This window comes from Notechis scutatus, chromosome 1 (assembly GCF_049901735.1).
Source record: "Notechis scutatus isolate UNSWTSFEM ecotype Mainland chromosome 1, rNotScu1.2, whole genome shotgun sequence".
NCBI classification, from domain to species: Eukaryota; Metazoa; Chordata; class Lepidosauria; order Squamata; family Elapidae; genus Notechis; species Notechis scutatus.
Window position 1 is genome coordinate 164831528 of NC_142009.1, and position 19310 is coordinate 164850837.

The 19310-nt window shown below is 34.6% G+C and overlaps 1 protein-coding gene across 3 annotated transcripts in view; it reads right to left on the minus strand.

The window, feature by feature from the left end:
- Positions 1–19310, minus strand: part of SPAG16 (sperm associated antigen 16) — a 204557-nt gene that overhangs the window by 175531 nt on the left and 9716 nt on the right. For 2 of the 3 annotated variants that reach the window (XM_087949367.1, XM_087949369.1), the window contains exons 3-8: positions 16677–16775; positions 15698–15825; positions 14257–14394; positions 11337–11444; positions 4200–4317; positions 1365–1434 (exon numbers count right to left, since the gene is read on the minus strand). In XM_087949367.1, the coding sequence (XP_087805493.1) occupies positions 1365–1434; positions 4200–4317; positions 11337–11444; positions 14257–14394; positions 15698–15825; positions 16677–16775 (661 nt within the window). The remainder of the gene's footprint in view (positions 1–1364; positions 1435–4199; positions 4318–11336; positions 11445–14256; positions 14395–15697; positions 15826–16676; positions 16776–19310) is intronic. The other variant, XM_087949368.1, reaches the window with a different exon arrangement.

Genomic DNA, 19310 nt, shown 5'->3' on the forward strand with positions numbered 1-19310 from the left:
AAAGGGGGTTGTCTTAAAATATTGTATTCAAGATTGTATGAGAGTGCATCTGACAAATTTTGGGAGAACTAGGAAGTATAGATGATATAAAAAGAAAATCAGGAAACTGATCTGATGTGAAGTTAGGGTTCACACTTCTGCAATGCTCCCAAACTCCCAATAAAGTTTGTGTATTTATTCATTGGTCCCTCCAAGAAATGCCTCCATCATTCAATGTTGCTTTTATAGCTAGCAATTCTCTGTTGAAATTATTGTTACTTTCAGATGGGAAAAGATTAGAATAAAATGCAGAAGAGGTCCTTCCTCTCTTTGCCAAAGCCTGCGGGAAAACAGTTCCAAATAAAGGTCAAGGCATCAATTTGCACAACAAAGGAGCAACTAGAATCCAGATGTCTAAGTAACAGCTGAGATTAAAAGAAATCCTTCAAATCCTGAAAGATGGCTTGCTCTTTAGGGTATCAGTTAAATTGGTTCCCTTTTTTCAGAAGTTTACTGAGCTGTCTTGTGCATTTTGCAAAATTATGGATGAGTCTTTTATTAAAAAATGTAAATCACCGAACAATGTACATTTTTCACATTTTAGATGTTTACCACATGAAAACATACTGCACCTTAATGGGATTCATCTATACTTATTCTGCAGAGATCCAATAACCCAAATGGCTACATGGATTATTTGGATTATTGGGTTACAACAGGCAGTTTTCCAACTTAGTAAAAAAAGACTGGGTATGAGGGGGAAAATACATTTCTAATGTGAATTTCATGTAAGGATGGAACTACTGTAAAAAATCAGGATGTCATCCTACTATAGCTATACATTTATCTAAATTGTTGGAAATCTGGAAAAAAATCAAGAATAATTAACCAATCCATAGGGCATTACTGTGGATGTCAAAAGCTATTAAATATTGATGGATGTCTACAATTCAGATGCATTCTTCTTAAGACCAATATAGCAAAAACACAATATCTTTTGAAGGTAACTCAGCAGATTTGAAATAAGAGATATTGTCTAATGGATATAGTCTAATGGATATAGTCTAATGGATATAGAGTTCAGGTCTCTAATCAGGCACAGCTCTCAACAATTTAATTAATTCTTTCTTTTTTCTTTTACTAAAAATGTAGACAAAGATGCTGGGATCCCAATGCCCTAGTTATTCATTGAGATTTTCTGCATAATGTAGTATAAAACAGCATTAGTTTTAGACCATTTAAGTCTGTGTACATTGTAGATTATTTAAATAGTGTATAAATTTAACATGTAGAGAAATATTAAATTTCTAGAAATGTGCATAATACCATGAGAAGCAAACATTATCTCTTAAGCTTTTACTTTTGGTTCATAGCTAAATATTTACCTTTCATCATTGGAATGTGAATGTTGTTTCCAGATTCCAAGCTTTGTAAAGTCGCTTGCAAGCCAGTAATCTGAACAATGAAAGAAAAAGCTATCAAGAACCTTTAGAAAATCAGAAATGATATATGACATTAAGTATAAAATATTTCAATATAGTTGAGAATCTCAGAATACTAATTAGATTGCATATAATATCTTAATACTTCAGGAAATCCATCTAGATTAAAAATTGTCCTGTGGCATAGAAAGAAAGACATGGTAACAATTTCTGCCTCTCCTCATCACCTTTCATGCAAAAAGAATTTGTCACTCAAACCTGCATCTTGAACAGAACCCTAAGATGCACAGTGATCAAATATGATAAAGTTCCTGGAATCAAAAAGCCATTGGAACCTATAATTCTTTCCACTTTGCCTTGCTTATGCATCTGAGCAGCTTGGAGACCTGTCTTTGTTGAGCAGAAATTATTTCTGCCTGCCCAATGTCAACTGCAAAGGAACTATGCCTGATCATATTCTGTTTAGGAAAAACAATTACAAAATTGTTGAGTTCGAAGGGGCTGTTTAGTCATTAAGTATAATCATTTGACCACTGTAGGAATCCAGTTTAAAGAATTAACAATAGATGGTTGTCCAGCCTTTGTTGGATATTCAGCAAATAGGAGATCACCTCTTCTATCTGTAATTGGCTTCATTGTCAAACGATTCTGTTAGAAACTTCTTCTAATACTTAGTCAAAACATCTTTGTTGATTTATTCTATATATTATTCTATATCATAATTTTCAGATGATAAAGAGCATCTTCTGTTTGACATCCCTTAAAGAGTCTAAGGACATTGAAAAGAGTTAAAAATGAAAAGAGTTAAAATGAGAGTCTAAGGACATCGAAAAGAGTTAAAAATTGAAAAGAGTTAAAATGTTAACTCACTGAACCAGTTGAACTGCATCTTAAGATACTGAGGGAACTAGGTGATAGTGACTGAACTCTTATGAAAACTGGAGAATTGTGCACATGACTGAATAGAAATAGAATCATAAGGCTGGAAGGTCCCTTGGGAGCTTCTAGTCAAACCTGCCTGCCCAAGGCAGGAGTCCTGATTCCATCCCAGACAAATGATTGTCCAGTAAATCCCCTCCTCTAGGTCAGCGGTCCCCAACCTTTCCAGCTTGGCATTCCAGCAGGGAGAGGGGATGGTTCTATGTGAGTGGCAGGCCCATCCATACACATGTGCACAGCTCCATTTGTGCGAGTGATGCAAGGGCAATCAACCGCTGCTCGTGCAAGTGGAACTGAATGCACAGGGTGCTCACTTCTTGCGCAGCCCAGTCAGGAACAGTCTGGGTTGCTCTAGATCATTTATGAAGATGTTGAAGAACACTGAAGAACTTCTGAATGGAAGCAAATGTCTCTGCCTTCAACATGGGAAAAGAAAAAGATGCAGCAAACAAAAAACTGATCAGTCAGTAATTTGGGTTATGATCTATTCTAAAATCCTCTCTGATATTGAGAAGGTATTGATATATTAAGAACATTTTAGATCAGATCATAAAGCAATCCATATGCCTGAATCTACACCATGAAAAATACGCAATTACCAGAAATTAACATGGTAGTTTGTCTTAGCAGTCAAATAGGCTTATAGATGCAAAGATGCAAAAGATGATGCAAATGTTCAACAGCTCTTCAAATATCAGAAATACCTGTTTGTTCTAATTCCAGAAAGCAGAACATGGAATAGTCAGTTTACATTATAAGGTAGCCGTTTCTGACTGAAAATTAGAAACAGTAATCACAGTTAATCAGTGTGGTGAGAGGCTCCCATTCGTTGAATACACTGAAGCAGAATCTAATTAATCACTTGTCTAGGATGTTTTAATTGGATTCCTGCACTGAATAAGGCTTTGGCCTTGATGGACTAAACAGTCATTTCCAACTTGATGATTCTGTACTATTATATTAATGTCCTCACCCCTTCCTTCACATCATATCTCAAAATGATGCCACTTATACCTAATATATTTCAAGTTATTTCAATTAGTTTATACCTCAATCAAACCATAATAGAGAACAGTGAATTCTACTTTGATGTTTAAAATAATATTCTGCTTACAATAGAGCATAATTTGTTTCAAAATACTTTCCTTCAAGAATAGAATTCTTCATTCACTTCATCAAAACTTCCTGAAGCCTCAGTGGAAGGAATGGAAAGAATGATAGAAGAGGCTTAGTGAAATGAATGATAATTAGCAGCAGCTTTTCTCTGGATTTATGGATTTGGATTTATGGATTTTGCATTCGACATAACTGTGGTAATAGGAAACAATATTTGCCCTATGAACAACCCATGACTTTCATGTGTTTTCATAAACATATATACACACATAAGCACATTCTAATAATACAGGTTGATAGCTAGTTGTGATGCTAAGAACTAAGATGAAAAGAAATGTGTATGTTCTACCCAAGAAAGCAATATAATTTCTTATTATTATTACCGTTAATAAGAATTCTGCTTTAAAATGTCAAATTATAAAATTTCACTTCACATAAAGAAATAAAAGCCTGGGAGGCTACAATTGTAAACAAAAGGCCATTAGTGTATTTCAACTGGTTTTCTTCTCCTTCCCCAAATCGTACTTCTTGGTGTACTTAATGCCACATTCAACAAACAAACTCTTTGATGTGCATTTGTTTAACTTTGGTTTGTTTCTTTGACCCACCTTGAATTATGAGGAATGGCACAGAATAAAACTTTACCTAAAACATTAAATTAAATAATATAATATTTTAAATGGTTTCCATAAAAATGTAAGTTAAAATTGCCGTAAGCTTTACCTGCCCAACAACTCTGTCTCGTTCCAAACTTGTAAGCATTTTCTCTCTTAGTAGAACCTCATACTTTTCATTCAGTTGTCTTAACATAGGCTCATACAATGCATAGTGTGTCTTTAGCCTATAGACAAGAAACTGTTTATAGAATAGTTACCACATATGAGAAAATAAAAAAAAAATAGTATTCAATTCCAATGCAAGAGGTTAATTAATTTATTTTTTTAGTCAATGGTGTGATCGATGAGCATCATAGCAAGCTACAGTAGATGTTCTGCCAATAAGGGATGGGCAGCATGGGCTTTATGATGGAGATCGTGGATGCTGGATCCTAACAGTGAAATCTCTCCAGAAAAAGGAGAGATTGTGAGACAACCCGTATGTACTCCCAGACAGCTGCTCCTCATGAGTCGGCTGCAGTAACTGTTTTACAATCAGCTTAGGAATTGAATGGCTAAAAGTTGCAGGATACCATCTAAGTTCAATCGTACTGCAGCCTTTTAAGAACAAAAACTTTATTCTTTGTTTCTTACCCTTCAGATTGGCAAGTTTCTACAGTTATCAGTGGCTGAATCTCCTCAATGAAAGTTTTAAATATGATTTTAAGGACTTGGAACAATATTTTTGGAATACAGTAAAAATGGTGTTTAGAATATTGCTTTTAGAAAGTTAAACATGGATTAAGGGTTCAGATACATTTTGAATAAATATTTGAAATTAATTATAAATCTCTTCTGATGAGAAACTGAATATTTATATTTTTTACACAAGGACTTATGTGAAAAAATGATTCAGAAAATACTTTTAAAGATTTCTGACATTATTAAAAGACTAGATGTTACTATGGAAAAGAAACAAGTTTCAATTGACAAGAATGAAATTGGCTTAAATGTGGATTTAAAAAATCACAGGCTGTAAGAAGGGTATGGAACAAAGTAAACTGAACTGACAAATGAAGCTGGCTGATGTTTAAATAATTAAAAAGGACATGTGAATAATAGACCAGAAGAGTAGATTGTAGAACCTTTTTATATGGGATTTACAAAAGGGACATGTTGTTGGTAATTTTGTAAGCTGATACAAAAATGAAAAGAAATCATATGTTGCATTTATAATTCATCTTCAGTGATATACAACAAAAATATCAATCAGAGCAACACTTATTAAAATTAATGGAGTAAGAGTTGTACTGTACATTAAAATCTGAGAGAAGCTGTAAAATAAATTCATAATGACACATGTAATATTAAAACACACTGATATAAGATTTTATATGTTTTTATGTCCAGTATATCATAATAGTCTACCTACTTTGACATATTTATTCTATTTATCTGGTCTTCTTATTTCTATATTATACTACCAATGATGATAGATTTAAAATATACGGTACACTATATTCTGCTTTATTTTCTATATCTATTACCTGGTCTTTGATACATTAATTTATTTATACATTAACCAAATTGGTATGACTCACTTAACAACCATATTGTTTGTCAACCAAAATTCTGGTATTAATTGTGATCATAAATCAAGGACTACCTGTAATGCAAAGCTCTCTACATGGGGCTATCCTGGAATAATACCCAGCAGTTTCAACTGGTCTAGAATGCAACAGTGATGAATATCCACTGGTATGACCATGTAACACTCTGCTTTGTAAGCTACATTGGTTGTCATTTTGCTTCTTGGTGCAATTCAAGATGCCGGTCATTATTAAAGCCCTACATGGCACAAGACCTGGTTACTTGAGGAACCACCTGTCTTCCATAGTATCTGTCCTGCTGACTGCACCTGGCAATGCTGGCATGCTCCAAGTTCTTTCAATTAAACAATGTCATCTGTCAGAACCCTGGAAATATGCCTTCTCTGTAGCAGCAGCTATCCTCTGGAATAGAGTAAAACTCAAATTCACGGCCTGCGGCATGGATGCGTCACACATTGGCCATGCCCACCCCCAATTTAGCAAAGGGGGAAAAAGTCACGATACATCACATGACAACGTGACAATGCGAGCTTGACACCCCTGGGATAAAGGAATGAGGTTCTCCCAGAGATTCAAATGTGCTTACCCTACTGGTGGTTTGAAAGCCTTTATCCAACTTTTGGAAGGTATGACTGAAATTAAGAGGAGGAATTTGTAAACTGAAAATTCTGAGATATTACTCAGAATTCACTGAGGTTCACTTTTCAAAAATTGAGCTAAAGTGAATCTCTGTTAGGCTTTGGACATGTAATTGATTATTATTATAAACATTTATATTACTGTATCTTGCACCCTATACTTTTTAACTTAGAATTTAGTATCACCTTTATGATTTTACTCACAGAATTTATAATAATAATAATAATAACAGTAATAGTAATAGTAATAATAGTACTATTGGTAGTCATTCTTTTATCTTTATAGAATGTAATATCTTATCTTTATCTATGACCACAAGTTTGTTGTTGTGGAAACAAGATGGCAGTTCATTAGGAAGGCAGTGGTGGATTTTAAGCTTCCCCTTTCTGTACTATAGAAAAAAACATTCATAATGTTTGTTAATTGTAAAGAACCTGGGAGAAGAGTAATTTTCTTCTGAGAGGTAGTCCAAATAGGCAAATCCACAAAATTACAACATCTTGTAGGAGATTTACATGTTTCTCTGATAATTATTTATGATTTTACAGCAAGTAGTGACCTATTATTTTAGCTCTTAGTGTAAAACCCAAAAAGATTTGTTTTAAAAACTGCATTATTTAGTATAATTATTCAATGTCTTGAAAGAATTGATTCTGAGTCTATTATCCTATCTGTATTATTCTGGATTTATATTTCTATAAACAGCTTTATTTTATATGTTTACAGGGACTTTAACGCATTCCTCTTTTTAATGACCTTTATTGGATTTTTCTATCCACAAGAGGGAAGTCCAACATAAGGAATATCTACTCAAGGTTTTCAACTTTGAAACAAAACATAGATTAAGACATTTAGACTGGGGAATTGCTTAGATGTTTAGTATAAAGTTCAAGAATAGTTAAATGTTTTCTTTTAAGAGTTTAAGGCTAACCTTTTGCATTGCAATATTTTTTTTCTTGTATTATCTGCCACTTATATACAATATAATACTGTATATTATATATACAATATTGAGTCTATTGATTTTTTGTTTCTGGGTGTAAAATTGCTTTTTAGCTATCAACTCTAAATAGGAGATGACATTATAGGAAATAAAATTTTAAAAAACAGAAGAGATCCCACATTCGTTACAATCAACCTGCTTTACTTTATTGTGAAATATAGTCTCACAGATTAATTGCATTATACTGGAATATAATATTATCAATAAATTAAAACAAAAAACAAAAAAAGATTTAGAAACATTTGATCATACATTTGTGGTTTTAAGGGTGACTTTAATGATGAATACAACAAATTAATGGACACCAAAAGTTTTTTCAGTTCAGAGAACCCCCAACCCCATAAAAAGTTAAACATATCCAGGGGTATATTTAAGAATTATGGGAAATATTATTTTGAAAGAGAAGTGGGAAATTTACTCAAAACCCGATGTGAATATTGATCAAATTTTAGAAATACAAGAGATTTTCAGAATAAATTCATAGACAGAAAAAAATAAAATGCTACATCCTTCTTAAATTCACATATTTCAAGACAAAAGAAGCGGTATTAGAATAAAAGGGAAAAATACTCCCTTAGAATTCAGAAACAGAATAATTGAGATTCTGTCAAAAGTACCTCCAGATATTCTTAGAAAGAAGGAAAATGACAGCTTTTTGACAATGGCTCAAAAAAAAAAAATCTGATATGGAGGTCCATTGTCTTTCATCTATAGCAGGGGTGTCCAACCCTGGCAACTTTAAGACTTGTGGACTTCAACTCCCAGAGTTGAAGTCCACAAGTCTTAAAGTTGCCAAGGTTGGACACCCCTGATCTATAGTATAGGTCTTTATGTTTGATGGCAAAGCTTTTGTATATTCCACCAATGATGCCAGTGGAATACTCCAGTCATTGGCTGTGAGAGAGTAAGGTAGTAAAGGCAGAGAAGAGACAGAAAACGAAGTTGTACAAAGTAGCTGTTATTTCTTGTTAAATTATTTTTCAACTAATATTAATAGTATGAATAGCTAATTTAAAAAGAAAAATAACTTTTTGAAAGTCTAAAAGGAAAATGCATATATTATAGATCTTCAAGATTCCCATAAAGCTGTCAGAATGAAAATACTTTTATATTTGTGGTCTTAAGCAGATAAGAAGAAATGGATAAGCTATATATTTGAATATTTAAATTTGGAATTTGAAAAACAAAATCAAGATGAACCAGGGAAATTTATATATTTTAAGGCTGAATTTGAGAAAAAACCAATTGATACAATTTATGCCCCAAATGATAACAAAATAAACATCTATGAAATATTTTTTTTTCAAATCCTTTTTATGGTGCAAAGATATTCTGATTCTTGGAAATATAAATGGTTTGTTTTCCTTCTGAAACATGGACAAATCTACTTTAAAGGAATCTTTATCTGGCAAACTTTCCCATAATGTTTTACTCTATATTTCAGGGGTGTCAAACTGGTGGCCTGTAGACTGGATGCATCATGTGCAGGCCACGCCTACTCCAGCTCCATATTGGGGGGAAATGTTGCGATATATCACGTGACGGCAATGTGACGCCGCAAGTTTGACACCTGTGCTATATATCCTTGCTATCTTTTTTCAATGTATTTGAATGCAAATATCTTGCTGTGAAATAACTTATACACTGCTCTTTAGTTTATAATGTGAAGAGGCATGTGCTAAATTTCTAATATATTATTAATTAATCCCATGCATGCAGTGGTAAGATTCAAAAAATTTGACTATATGTTCTGTGGGCATGGCTTGGTGGGCGTGGCTTGGTGGGTATGGCAGTGTCATGCCCCTGGTGGAGACTGACTCTAAGGAAGAGGAGGAACAGCCAACAGGGAGTGGGATTGTGGCTCCAGAGGTGGTGGAGGAGGCTGGGGAAGGGCAGAGGCTGGCTGAGCAATCAGAGGAGGATCCAGGCCCATCCCCTATCCATCCTAGGTCACGCAGGGAGGAGAGGATCAGAGAAAAGCGAGCTCTACTCAGGAGGAGATTACCATGATCTTCCTCATGGCTTGCAGCTGGGAGCTATGTATATAATTTTGTAACTGCGTAGTCAGAATTGCTGGAGTCAAAGTTTAGTGTTTACTTTGAAAGAGGTTTATCTTTGCTGGCGTTCTTCCCATGGACTCTCCTCAGTTATCTTCCTGGAATGTATGATTAACTATCTTGGCTTGCTTCGGAACTCTCGTCAATGGGGTTTGTTTTGGTTTTCTTTTTGCCTCATTATTTACTTTTGTGACTTTAAACTGTGCCTAATAAAACAGTTAAGTTAAGTTGAAGGCATTACCGGACTTTAATGTAAGTTTTGGGTTATTTTGAGAGACTATGGGTCATCACAGGCAGGGGAAGGACACTGCAAAATCCCCATTCCCTCCCCACCCCACTAACCTGCTTTCCAGCTTCGTTCTCCTGTGCAGGGCAACAAAAGAACACCCAGCCGATCAGCTGGGACTCAGGAAGCAGAGAATAGATGGGGGCAGGGCCAGTCAGAGGTGATATATGCTGGATCTCAGAACTATTCAAAATTTCTGCTACCAGTTCTCCAGAACTGTTCATTTCTGCTACCAGTTCTCCAGAACTGTTCATTTTTTGTTTAAAAAAATGCTACCAGTTCTCCAGAACTGGTCAGAACCTGCTGAATACCACCTCTGCATGCATGTGATAGTAGCAGTGCTACATACACCTAATATTATCTTAATAATTGTTACACAATTATTACACAAAGAAACCTCCAGATTGAAGAGGTGGAAATTTAACAAATTTGTGTTAGTACAAGTGGATATGAAATTAAAATGACAAGAATTAAAAAGCTTCCAAACCAATTTAATCTAATGTGTTTTTATCTACAGTATAGCACTCCAGCAAAGCACTTATGAAAGGATGTGTATCTTTCTGCCTTAAAACAGAAAGAAATCTATGTAAAAACAGACATACTAAAGCAATTAGAATTATGAAACAATCATCTATTTTTAAAACAAAAAATGAAAGAAATTTATAATCAACTCAATTTAATGGAAGTAAATGAGAACCATAAGAAGTTGAATTTTTTTAAACAGAAATATTTTGAAAAAGGTCAGATAAATCGTTGCCTTTCCAATGCAAAAGGAGCAGGACAAAATAACTGTTACCTCTATTTGGGATGGAGCAGACCAATGTACATGATGAAGCAATTTGTTATATACTACCGTGTTTCTCATATAATAAGGCCGGGTCTTATTTTTTTTTTGAGCCCCGAAAAAATGTCTAGGCCGTCTTTTCGGGGGTGACTTAATTTCCCCCCCCCCGTGCATCTTCGGGCGGGCGGCAACGGCTTGGATGTTGACCTCGGCGTTGGTGGGGCACTTCGTATCGGGGTCAACGCAAGCAGCACCATATCCGGGTGTGCAACAAAAGTACTTCCTAATGGCAAGCCCCCCCACCATTGCCCCCATTTCGCATGTTTTAATATAGGCCTTAATTTGGGGGGAGGGGCTTAATTTCATTTCATGCCTATAAAACATGCTGGGACTTCCTATTGGGGGAGGACGTATTGTTGGAGAAACAGGGTATTAAAGATCATAGTGAACAATATTTGGTGCAGAAAAGACTAAAGAGCTTTTGAATACAATACTACTCATAAAGCTTATAGATTAAAAAAATTGTAATAAAGATATCATTAAAAAAAACAGAAACAGAACAAAGTTCCAGGGCATTATAGTATCTACTGAATATATTGCACAACTTTTCCAGAAATTTTAATTAAATTGTTAAATTGTATTGAATTAAATACAAATTGTATTTAATTAAATTGTATTGAACGAGATTCCAAGCATCAAGAATTTCCTACATCATGGAAAGAAGCTTTCATCATCCATTTATTGATCAGTGTAGATAAAACATATGCCTTAGCAAGACGTTTAGGAGTATTCCATATAGATCTATTATATAAATTGTATCAAGTCAGGAAACTATACAAAAAGCAGCAGTTGCAACAAGTATCAAATAGATTTGTATTTATGTACCTTTTAATGTCATTAATAAGTCTGTTCTTTTCCTGGACTACTCTTTTATGATGCATTCTATGGAAGTCACGCTCTCTTTGCATTTTTAGCAGTGCATCTTTAGCTTTACTGCATGGAAACAAAAAAAAAATATGATTTCTAAATATATTTCTATTATTTAGGGAAGTAAGGCATCTATCATGAGGACTAGCCATCCTGTCTCAGAAAGATATTCTTAAAATCTCCAATAAAAGAAGCACATTAGCACTTGATCTGGCTCTATTGCTTGTTCTGGTTTCATTTAACCTGTTATTTGCATTCCTCATTTGTTTCTGTCAACAGTACATATGTTGTGGTTAGCTGGCAGCAGGTGCAGATGGCTGAGGAGAGCGATGACTGATGAGGGGCCAGGACTATCAGGGAGTGGACTGCTGCCTTCAGAGATTGTGGGGGCTGGCAGCAGTGACGAGGAGGTTCCCGAGGAGCCTGTGCCAAGTGCATGTGCACGAAGGATTGCTTGGAGGAAAGAACAGTTACAGCAGCACAGGCGACTCGGGAGTAAGGCTGCAAGGTAATGGCCCCTCCCTCAAGAGGATAAAAGCCAGGTTTGGAAAAGTGTTCTTTGTAGACAGCAAAGAAGCTCTTAAACTCAACTGGTGGACATCTTAGTTCGTGTTTGGAGAATTTTGTAAATTAGTTCTTATCTCTGGGTTTTTGGCACCCTTGACAAACAACTTGGCAAGGCTCTTTCTTGTCGGAGCTAATTAGTGGAAAGCAGCCTTCAGAACAGAATTCGTTATTAAACCTTAAAAGGTGGGGGCTACTGCCTTTGTCTGTGTTTGCTCTTTGGGAACCCGGTTGGGTCAGAACAATATAATGGTATATTCTACAGTAGATATATGGCATGTTCTCTGTTATTTTTGCATGGATTTTGTTGCTAGCCTCTGCATTTTTCTTCTTTACTTACTATCAAAAAATTTGTGACATGATTGAACCGAGTGAACTTGCCTTTGCCTAACATCTTTGTTCTTTTCCTATTCATGTGAACTCTGTGTGCCCTACAATTCACTGAAAATCAGGGATGGGCAGACTTGATAGAAAGTCATCAGTGGCTCCTTCGGGAGTTAGCCCTACACATATCTGGAATTAAATTCAGGTAAATTTAACAAGAACCCAATCATAGGTTCTTAATAGAGTACTAGAAAAAGAAGTTTACTTCCATTCAGTTGCATCTGATTCTTGGAGACTGACTGGACAAGTCCCTGCAGTTTTCTTGGCAAGGTTTTTCAGAAATTATTTGCCATTGCTTCCTTCCAAGGACTGAAAGAAAGTGACTGGCCCAAGATCACCACCTGGCTTTGTGTCTTAGGTGAAACCAGAACTCACAGTCTGCTAGTTTCTAGTCTAACTACTAAACTGGCTCTCCTAGCAATATTCTTCAGAGGAAATAATTTTCTATGCTGAGATTCTATTCTAATTTTCTATGCTTGAATTAAATGTAAAAACTGGTTTAAAGTAATTCTTTTTATTATGAATAAAATACCAATAGCACTTAAATTTGTATATTGCTCCATAGTGCGTTACAGCATTCTGTAAGCAGTTTACAAACGTCAGCATATTGCTCCCAACAATCTGGCTCCTCATTTTACCAAACTCACAAGGATGGAAGGCTGAGTCAACCTTGAGCTGGTCAGGATCAAACTCCTGGCAGTGAGCAGAGGTAGCCTGAAATACTGCATTCTAACCACTGCACCACCACAGCACCTAAAATCAGTATCCTCAGTTAGGTAACTTCTTGCAGATTATTGGGCTTTCAGTATCCATCAGTTTCAGAAAATTATTGCTGCTGCTGGCATATCCCTAGGCAAGTTCCCCGCCCTCAAGAATAAAAACAAGAGATGCAAAATAAATGCATCTCTACTTCCTGCTGTCTTTACTGCCATTGTGGATTTTGCCTCTGATATAAAATGAATGTTTAATATTTTATAGAGGGTTACTCTTATAGAGGGTTACTCTATGTTGACTTAATAATTATATCAGGTTTTTGTAATCATACAGTAATATATAAATAGAAGATGTACATTTTCATTTCAAATACTAACAGAATTTAAAATTCAGGGGGAAAAAATTCTGACCATTCTAAACATTTCCATTAAAACCAATGCAGTATAAAATAAAGTACACCAATGTCTTTTTATATCCAGTAATGCAATGTATCTGTATCCTACCATTACTTTTAAGTCCAATAGAATCCTAAACAATGCAGGATAAGGGAACATTAAAGACCATAGAGTCAGGTGAAAAAACAACAACACTTTGACTTTTTCAACACATTTCAGCATACAGATATTTTATCTTCATTTCAAAAATGCTGATAGATAAAGGGTATATAATGTAATAAATATTACAAGCACTTGATCTCCCAGTAGCTTCTGGTCAACCAATAAAAAGGAGTAGGGAAGATACTCTTAGAGGTTCATCCTTGAGGGGCTGCTATTGTGAAGAAAAAAAAAGGGCACATACCTTTTCATAGTAGCTTCTCTGCTTTAGAATAGCACTCTACCTGGGGTCACACTAGCAACAGCTAAGAGACCTGGTTGTTCCAGAAGTCCTTGGAGAGGTCATTGTATGGCATTGTATGCCCCTGAAGTAGGCAATTATTGTTGTGGGGATTGATGTTTGTTTTTTTCTTTTAATTCTATCTACAGTAGTTCACTTTTACATTATTGTAAGCCACTCAGTGCCTTTTTAATTGAGCAGCGTTGCAGAAATAAATTAACTTGGGTATTGATGGATTAATAGCTATTTAACCCATTCTTTACCAGACTTGCAAACATCAATACTGCCATTCAAAACTGATACCTTCTACAATCTGATATCAGTATTTTTTTTTTCATCCAAATTCCTAAAGAAATGTAACCCAATAATGACAAGAACATACTTAGCTGCAAATTTATAGTTCTCCATTTCTTTCTTCAAACTTATATTTTCCCTCTCCAAATGCTGATTGCAAGTATAGGCATCTGGAACAAATCCAACATCTTTAGGTTCAAGCACACCTCTCTGCATCAATTCATACCTAAAATTAAACAACTGAACTTTAGTTTTTTTTCACTCCTCTTGGTTATAAGGAGTACATATACCATAGAACACATAGAACATAACATAGAACATAGAACAGCACGAACTCTTTTTCTTGATTGTGGTTACTTTAAATAGGAGCTCCTATAGTTCAGAACTACATTTCTCACGGTAAGTGAAATTACCCCCCAAAACAGAACTCCATGCCTTAACTTAATACCCTGAGTACAATGAAATAACTGTTACTTCTCATTATTTTTTGAGAGGTCAAGAGAAAGAACATGGATAGGACGTACCAGTCAAATATCTACAGAATGCAGTAATGTATCAGATTATAAAAGAAGAAAATAGACATACTATAATCTTATTGGAAATAAAGACCAATACATATTTTGGAATAATACATATTTATTGATCCATGGCTTCCTGTTGCACAGAAAATTGCCAAGATAGTTGTATCACTTCTTGGTATCCCATTTTTATTTTTACAAATAATTCCAGGTGGTGAATATTATCAATATTCCTCCGCCCTCCTATTTTCTCCAGAACAACAAACCTGTAGGGTGGGGTGGGCTAAGAGACAGTGACTGGCCCAACATCACCAAGCTGGATTTCATGGCTAAGGCAGGACTAGAACTCATGGACTCCTGTTTTCTAGCAGGAAAACACAACTTTCTCCCACAGAGTTCTCTGAAGTCTTCAAACATTATAGCTACTCATATTTTGTTCTTAATCTTCCCAATCCTCTTTTTGCTATCCTTTTTCTGCTAGCATCAAGCTCTTTTGAAACTCCTAATTTCCAAATCTACCCACCCTTCTTCCCCTTTGGCAGGCACAGTGTACAGGCACAGTGTACATACATCTCACATCCCCTCAATTACAGCTGGCCATTTTTCCTGCTAAAACGGATTAGACTGGTGCTGCAATTTAGAAAATCTCCAGTCTAAGCAGCACTTTTATTAGTTCCAGTTTTCTATTCTGCATTGCATAAACTTATGGATGAACAGGGTTATTTTAGGACTGTGTTAGACTTTACAGTCCAGATTAACCATCCATCTTAGGATATGGAAGAATGGAACTAAATTTTAAGCAGGAGGGATGATGGTTTGACCTTTAAAAATATTTTTATTGACTTGACATTTTAAAATATTGATTTCTAATTAATGGCCTACTTAAAACTTACAAGGAGAAAAATATCCCCAATATGAAATTATAGAAACAAAAACAAAAAGTAACATTCCAAGTTTCAAAACAGAACAGTAATTTGAAATACAAGATCTATTTAATTAAGAAAGATTTACCATTCAGTCTGAAAGCAGTCTAATGTCCTGTTCATTCCCATTCTGATTAAAAAATTGCAAAGAAAGTCATCTACAATTTCAGGTGTTTCAGACAAAGATTGTTTAGTGATCTGGCCTGGCCGTTGAGCCTAGAAAGAAAAATTCAGGAGACATTTTAGAAACACTATCTGCCTCATCAGACATTTCCCTGTTTTAGAAAAGTATTTTTTTAAATCACAGACTACTTTTTTGTACATTACAGAAAGATATATAGGCTAATGATAGTTTATTTCTTATCAAGCAGCCTTTTAGAGTAATTTCATAAAGATACAGTAGTCATGAATGTATCTCAATGAACTGTGATTAACAACTATATGTGCAATAGTCTGGAAATTAACTTTGTCAAAGAGTAGCCAAATATCAGGAATGATGTTGGATACTATGATATGAATATTTTAAATATTGTTCTCCATCCTTGTTCACCTTCTAATAGGATTACCTTTTATTCCTTTGACTCCTCTCCTATATGACGCTGTCCTACAAGTCTGGGAACAGCTAGATGGCAGCAAAGAATTAGATTAGATGGCTTCCCCCCCCCCCCCGTACTATCACAATGTTAACAGACCAAATGTAGTAGTCCTACTTTTTTGATTACCTTGTAAGGGACAGAATAGATCTTATGTAAGAGTATGGAGGAAGTGTCTGTGTTGGTTTGATGAATACAAATCTAATACCATACTTCATTGTAGTATATATATATTATTTTTTGTTATGGACATCTCTGAGAAATTCAGACATCTGAAGAAAAAAGGGGGCAATATCAAATATCCATATGCCAATGTCTTAGGCAATCTGACCCAGTCTAATAGTTGAACTCATACAAACTGATTATTTTCTCAAGTCAATTATAAAAAAAAAAATTCATATTATTTTATTACTTTATTTATTTTGAACTCATGCAAATTAGCATAGCATATATCATGATATATAAGATATTTACCATAATTTGGGCATCAATAGTCTGTTCGTGCATTGTGTGTAAAGCTTTTGCCAGATCTTCATCGCCTTCCAGAAGACTAAAATCTTCATCTGTGGGAATCTAAGTCAAATTATAAATAGATCTAAAATTAATAGCTTCACTGAGAAGAGGGAAAATATTTCAGTGTTAAGCATCACAAACTCTTTTAGACAGAGCTATAACAGGGCTCACATAGAGAAGGTATCATTCTGTGCATGTTAGAATTCAGCTTCAGGCTCTAGCACAGGGCTGTCAATCTCATGGCCCGCGGGCCAGATGCGTCACGCACTGATCACACCCACGGCCAGCTTAACAAAGGGGGAAAAAGTCACGCTACATCACGTGATGCTGCCATGACGACACGAGTTTGACACCCTTGCTCTAATATGTCGCTCAAATAAGATATAAATATCTGATCTAGGAAAGATTCTTTGTCTGGAATCCAGGAAAGCAATTTCTAAACAGGGAAGATTATATTTAGAGTTTATTTATGTAGAAGAGAAGATGTTTGCATTTGGCAACTTGTGCAGTCTGTTTTTGTCACTGAAAAAATAATGAATAGCCAAAACCTGCCAGAAAAGAAATCCAGTGAAACTTCAGACCTCTAAAATAAATTTCCAAAATTATGCCAACCCTGGAACTGCACCATCAATAAGAGAGAAGTTTGTTTTAAGTTTTAAAAATAATGTAAACAGCAAAGAAGGAAAAGAGAATCACCTTGAAGGGGAGATGGGTAGCCTAGAATTTTAATAAGTTAAAAAAAGTGATGCAAACATATCAAACGTATTTTTACTCTTGTAAACATTTCTTCTTTTTCCATAAGATCATTAAGTTTGTTTCAGTGTTTTTTTAATTTTGATATTAAAAAATTAAACCATCTTTGCTATTGGGATTTTTTGCACCAAGACATAATTTAAGTGATTTTAAAAAACCTTAAAGAAGTATTGCTAGTAACAACTGCCTGTTACCTATAACATGTGAAATTTATATATTTTTATTTATCGAATGAGTTTTGGAGTCTGCCGTTTGTGAATGCTTTTACTGATGTTGAGGATTTAAGCTGCTTGTTAAATCCTATGTTGCTTTTCTTTTTGGATATGTTGTTTCTGACAGATTTCAGGCTGCATGCTGTTTTAAAAAGAAAAAGTCCTGACCAAGTTGTCTGCTGTTTGGATGGTAAGCAATAATGACTATGCAATAGCTTCCCACCATTTGTAGCCTAAGGATGAAAAATAAGAATGTAGGAATTCCCAATGTTTTGAGTTCCTAATGTTCCCAATACATTTAAAACTCCTTGAATTTGAACATAAAAAACACTATTCCATATAGGGGGGGAAAGAACCACTTGAATTTTTTTTCCAGTTTTGTATGAAACGTGGCTAATGTAGAATATTCTAATTAAGGATTCTGAAGGAAGCCTTTTTGATTCAAAGCTCAAAACAAATAAATCTCCCCTTTTGATCTGTCAACCTTGACTTTTCTAAAAAATCATGATCAACATTATTTTGAGAAGGTTTGAGTTCTTTTAGAATCTATTAAAATTAACGATCATACAGGTTGAAATTGGATTTTTCCATGCTATATTACAAACTGCATTCGTAATAGCTATGCAACAATTGTTTGTATATGCAACAAAAATTTGAATATTACAAATAATATATATTTGTAATAATGTATATTACAAATCTGTAATATATGAAGAATCTGAGCTCTGCAAGCTTGACATACTCAGCATTTGAATTTTGCAGCTGAGTAGATATGATTCAAACATAAAATACCATAAAGTATTGTATTTTTCTGCTTACTTATCATTATTTTCTTCATTGAGTAAATTTTTTACTGATTTTTAACAGATTGAGAAATTTCTTCCTACCATGTTTTCCCATTAATTTGATAAAATTAGATTTACCCTTGAACATCTTTCTTGTCATATAATTTAATAAACCAATATTTTTATTATTGGCATATTAATAATAGCTTTCCATTGAGCAAACACTGAAAAATTCTTATTTATTCCAATTTTGGAACTCTTTAATTTGTAGACACCAAAACCAAAGTGAGTGCTTGACTTCCATTATGAAGGCCAAATTGGTGTGAAAAAAAAATAGAATTCTGTAAAAAGAAATAATCCTGTCCAATTTATATTGGTCCTGGGCTCTGAAATCTGATGCATCTAATCAAAATTCTCATGCCTAATTATTATTCTAACAGGAAAACCTCAGGGTTCATGCTCTTCCTAATTTTATTCCAGAATTATTCCAGAAGGGGGCATGCATAAGCACACCAATGTGCTACCGTCCCTGTCCTATTGTTTCTTTTATATATATATATATTTATTTTTCTTATATGTATCCATGTATTCATAACTATGTTTTTACTTATACCTATTATCTTGTAAGCAATTGACAAATAAAACTAAATAAATAAATAAATTAGTTTTTCCATTAGTGAAATGGTCTATTTTCCTTGCCCATTCATATTAAACTCCTCCCGTTTCAGAGTTGAATAATTCTAATTTAGATAGTGATACTAAAATATTCATTTTGATAATGTGGCTTGGTAATAGGATTCAAGGTGGTGAATTGACAAGCCACCTATTTGTTTTCCAGCTTGCAT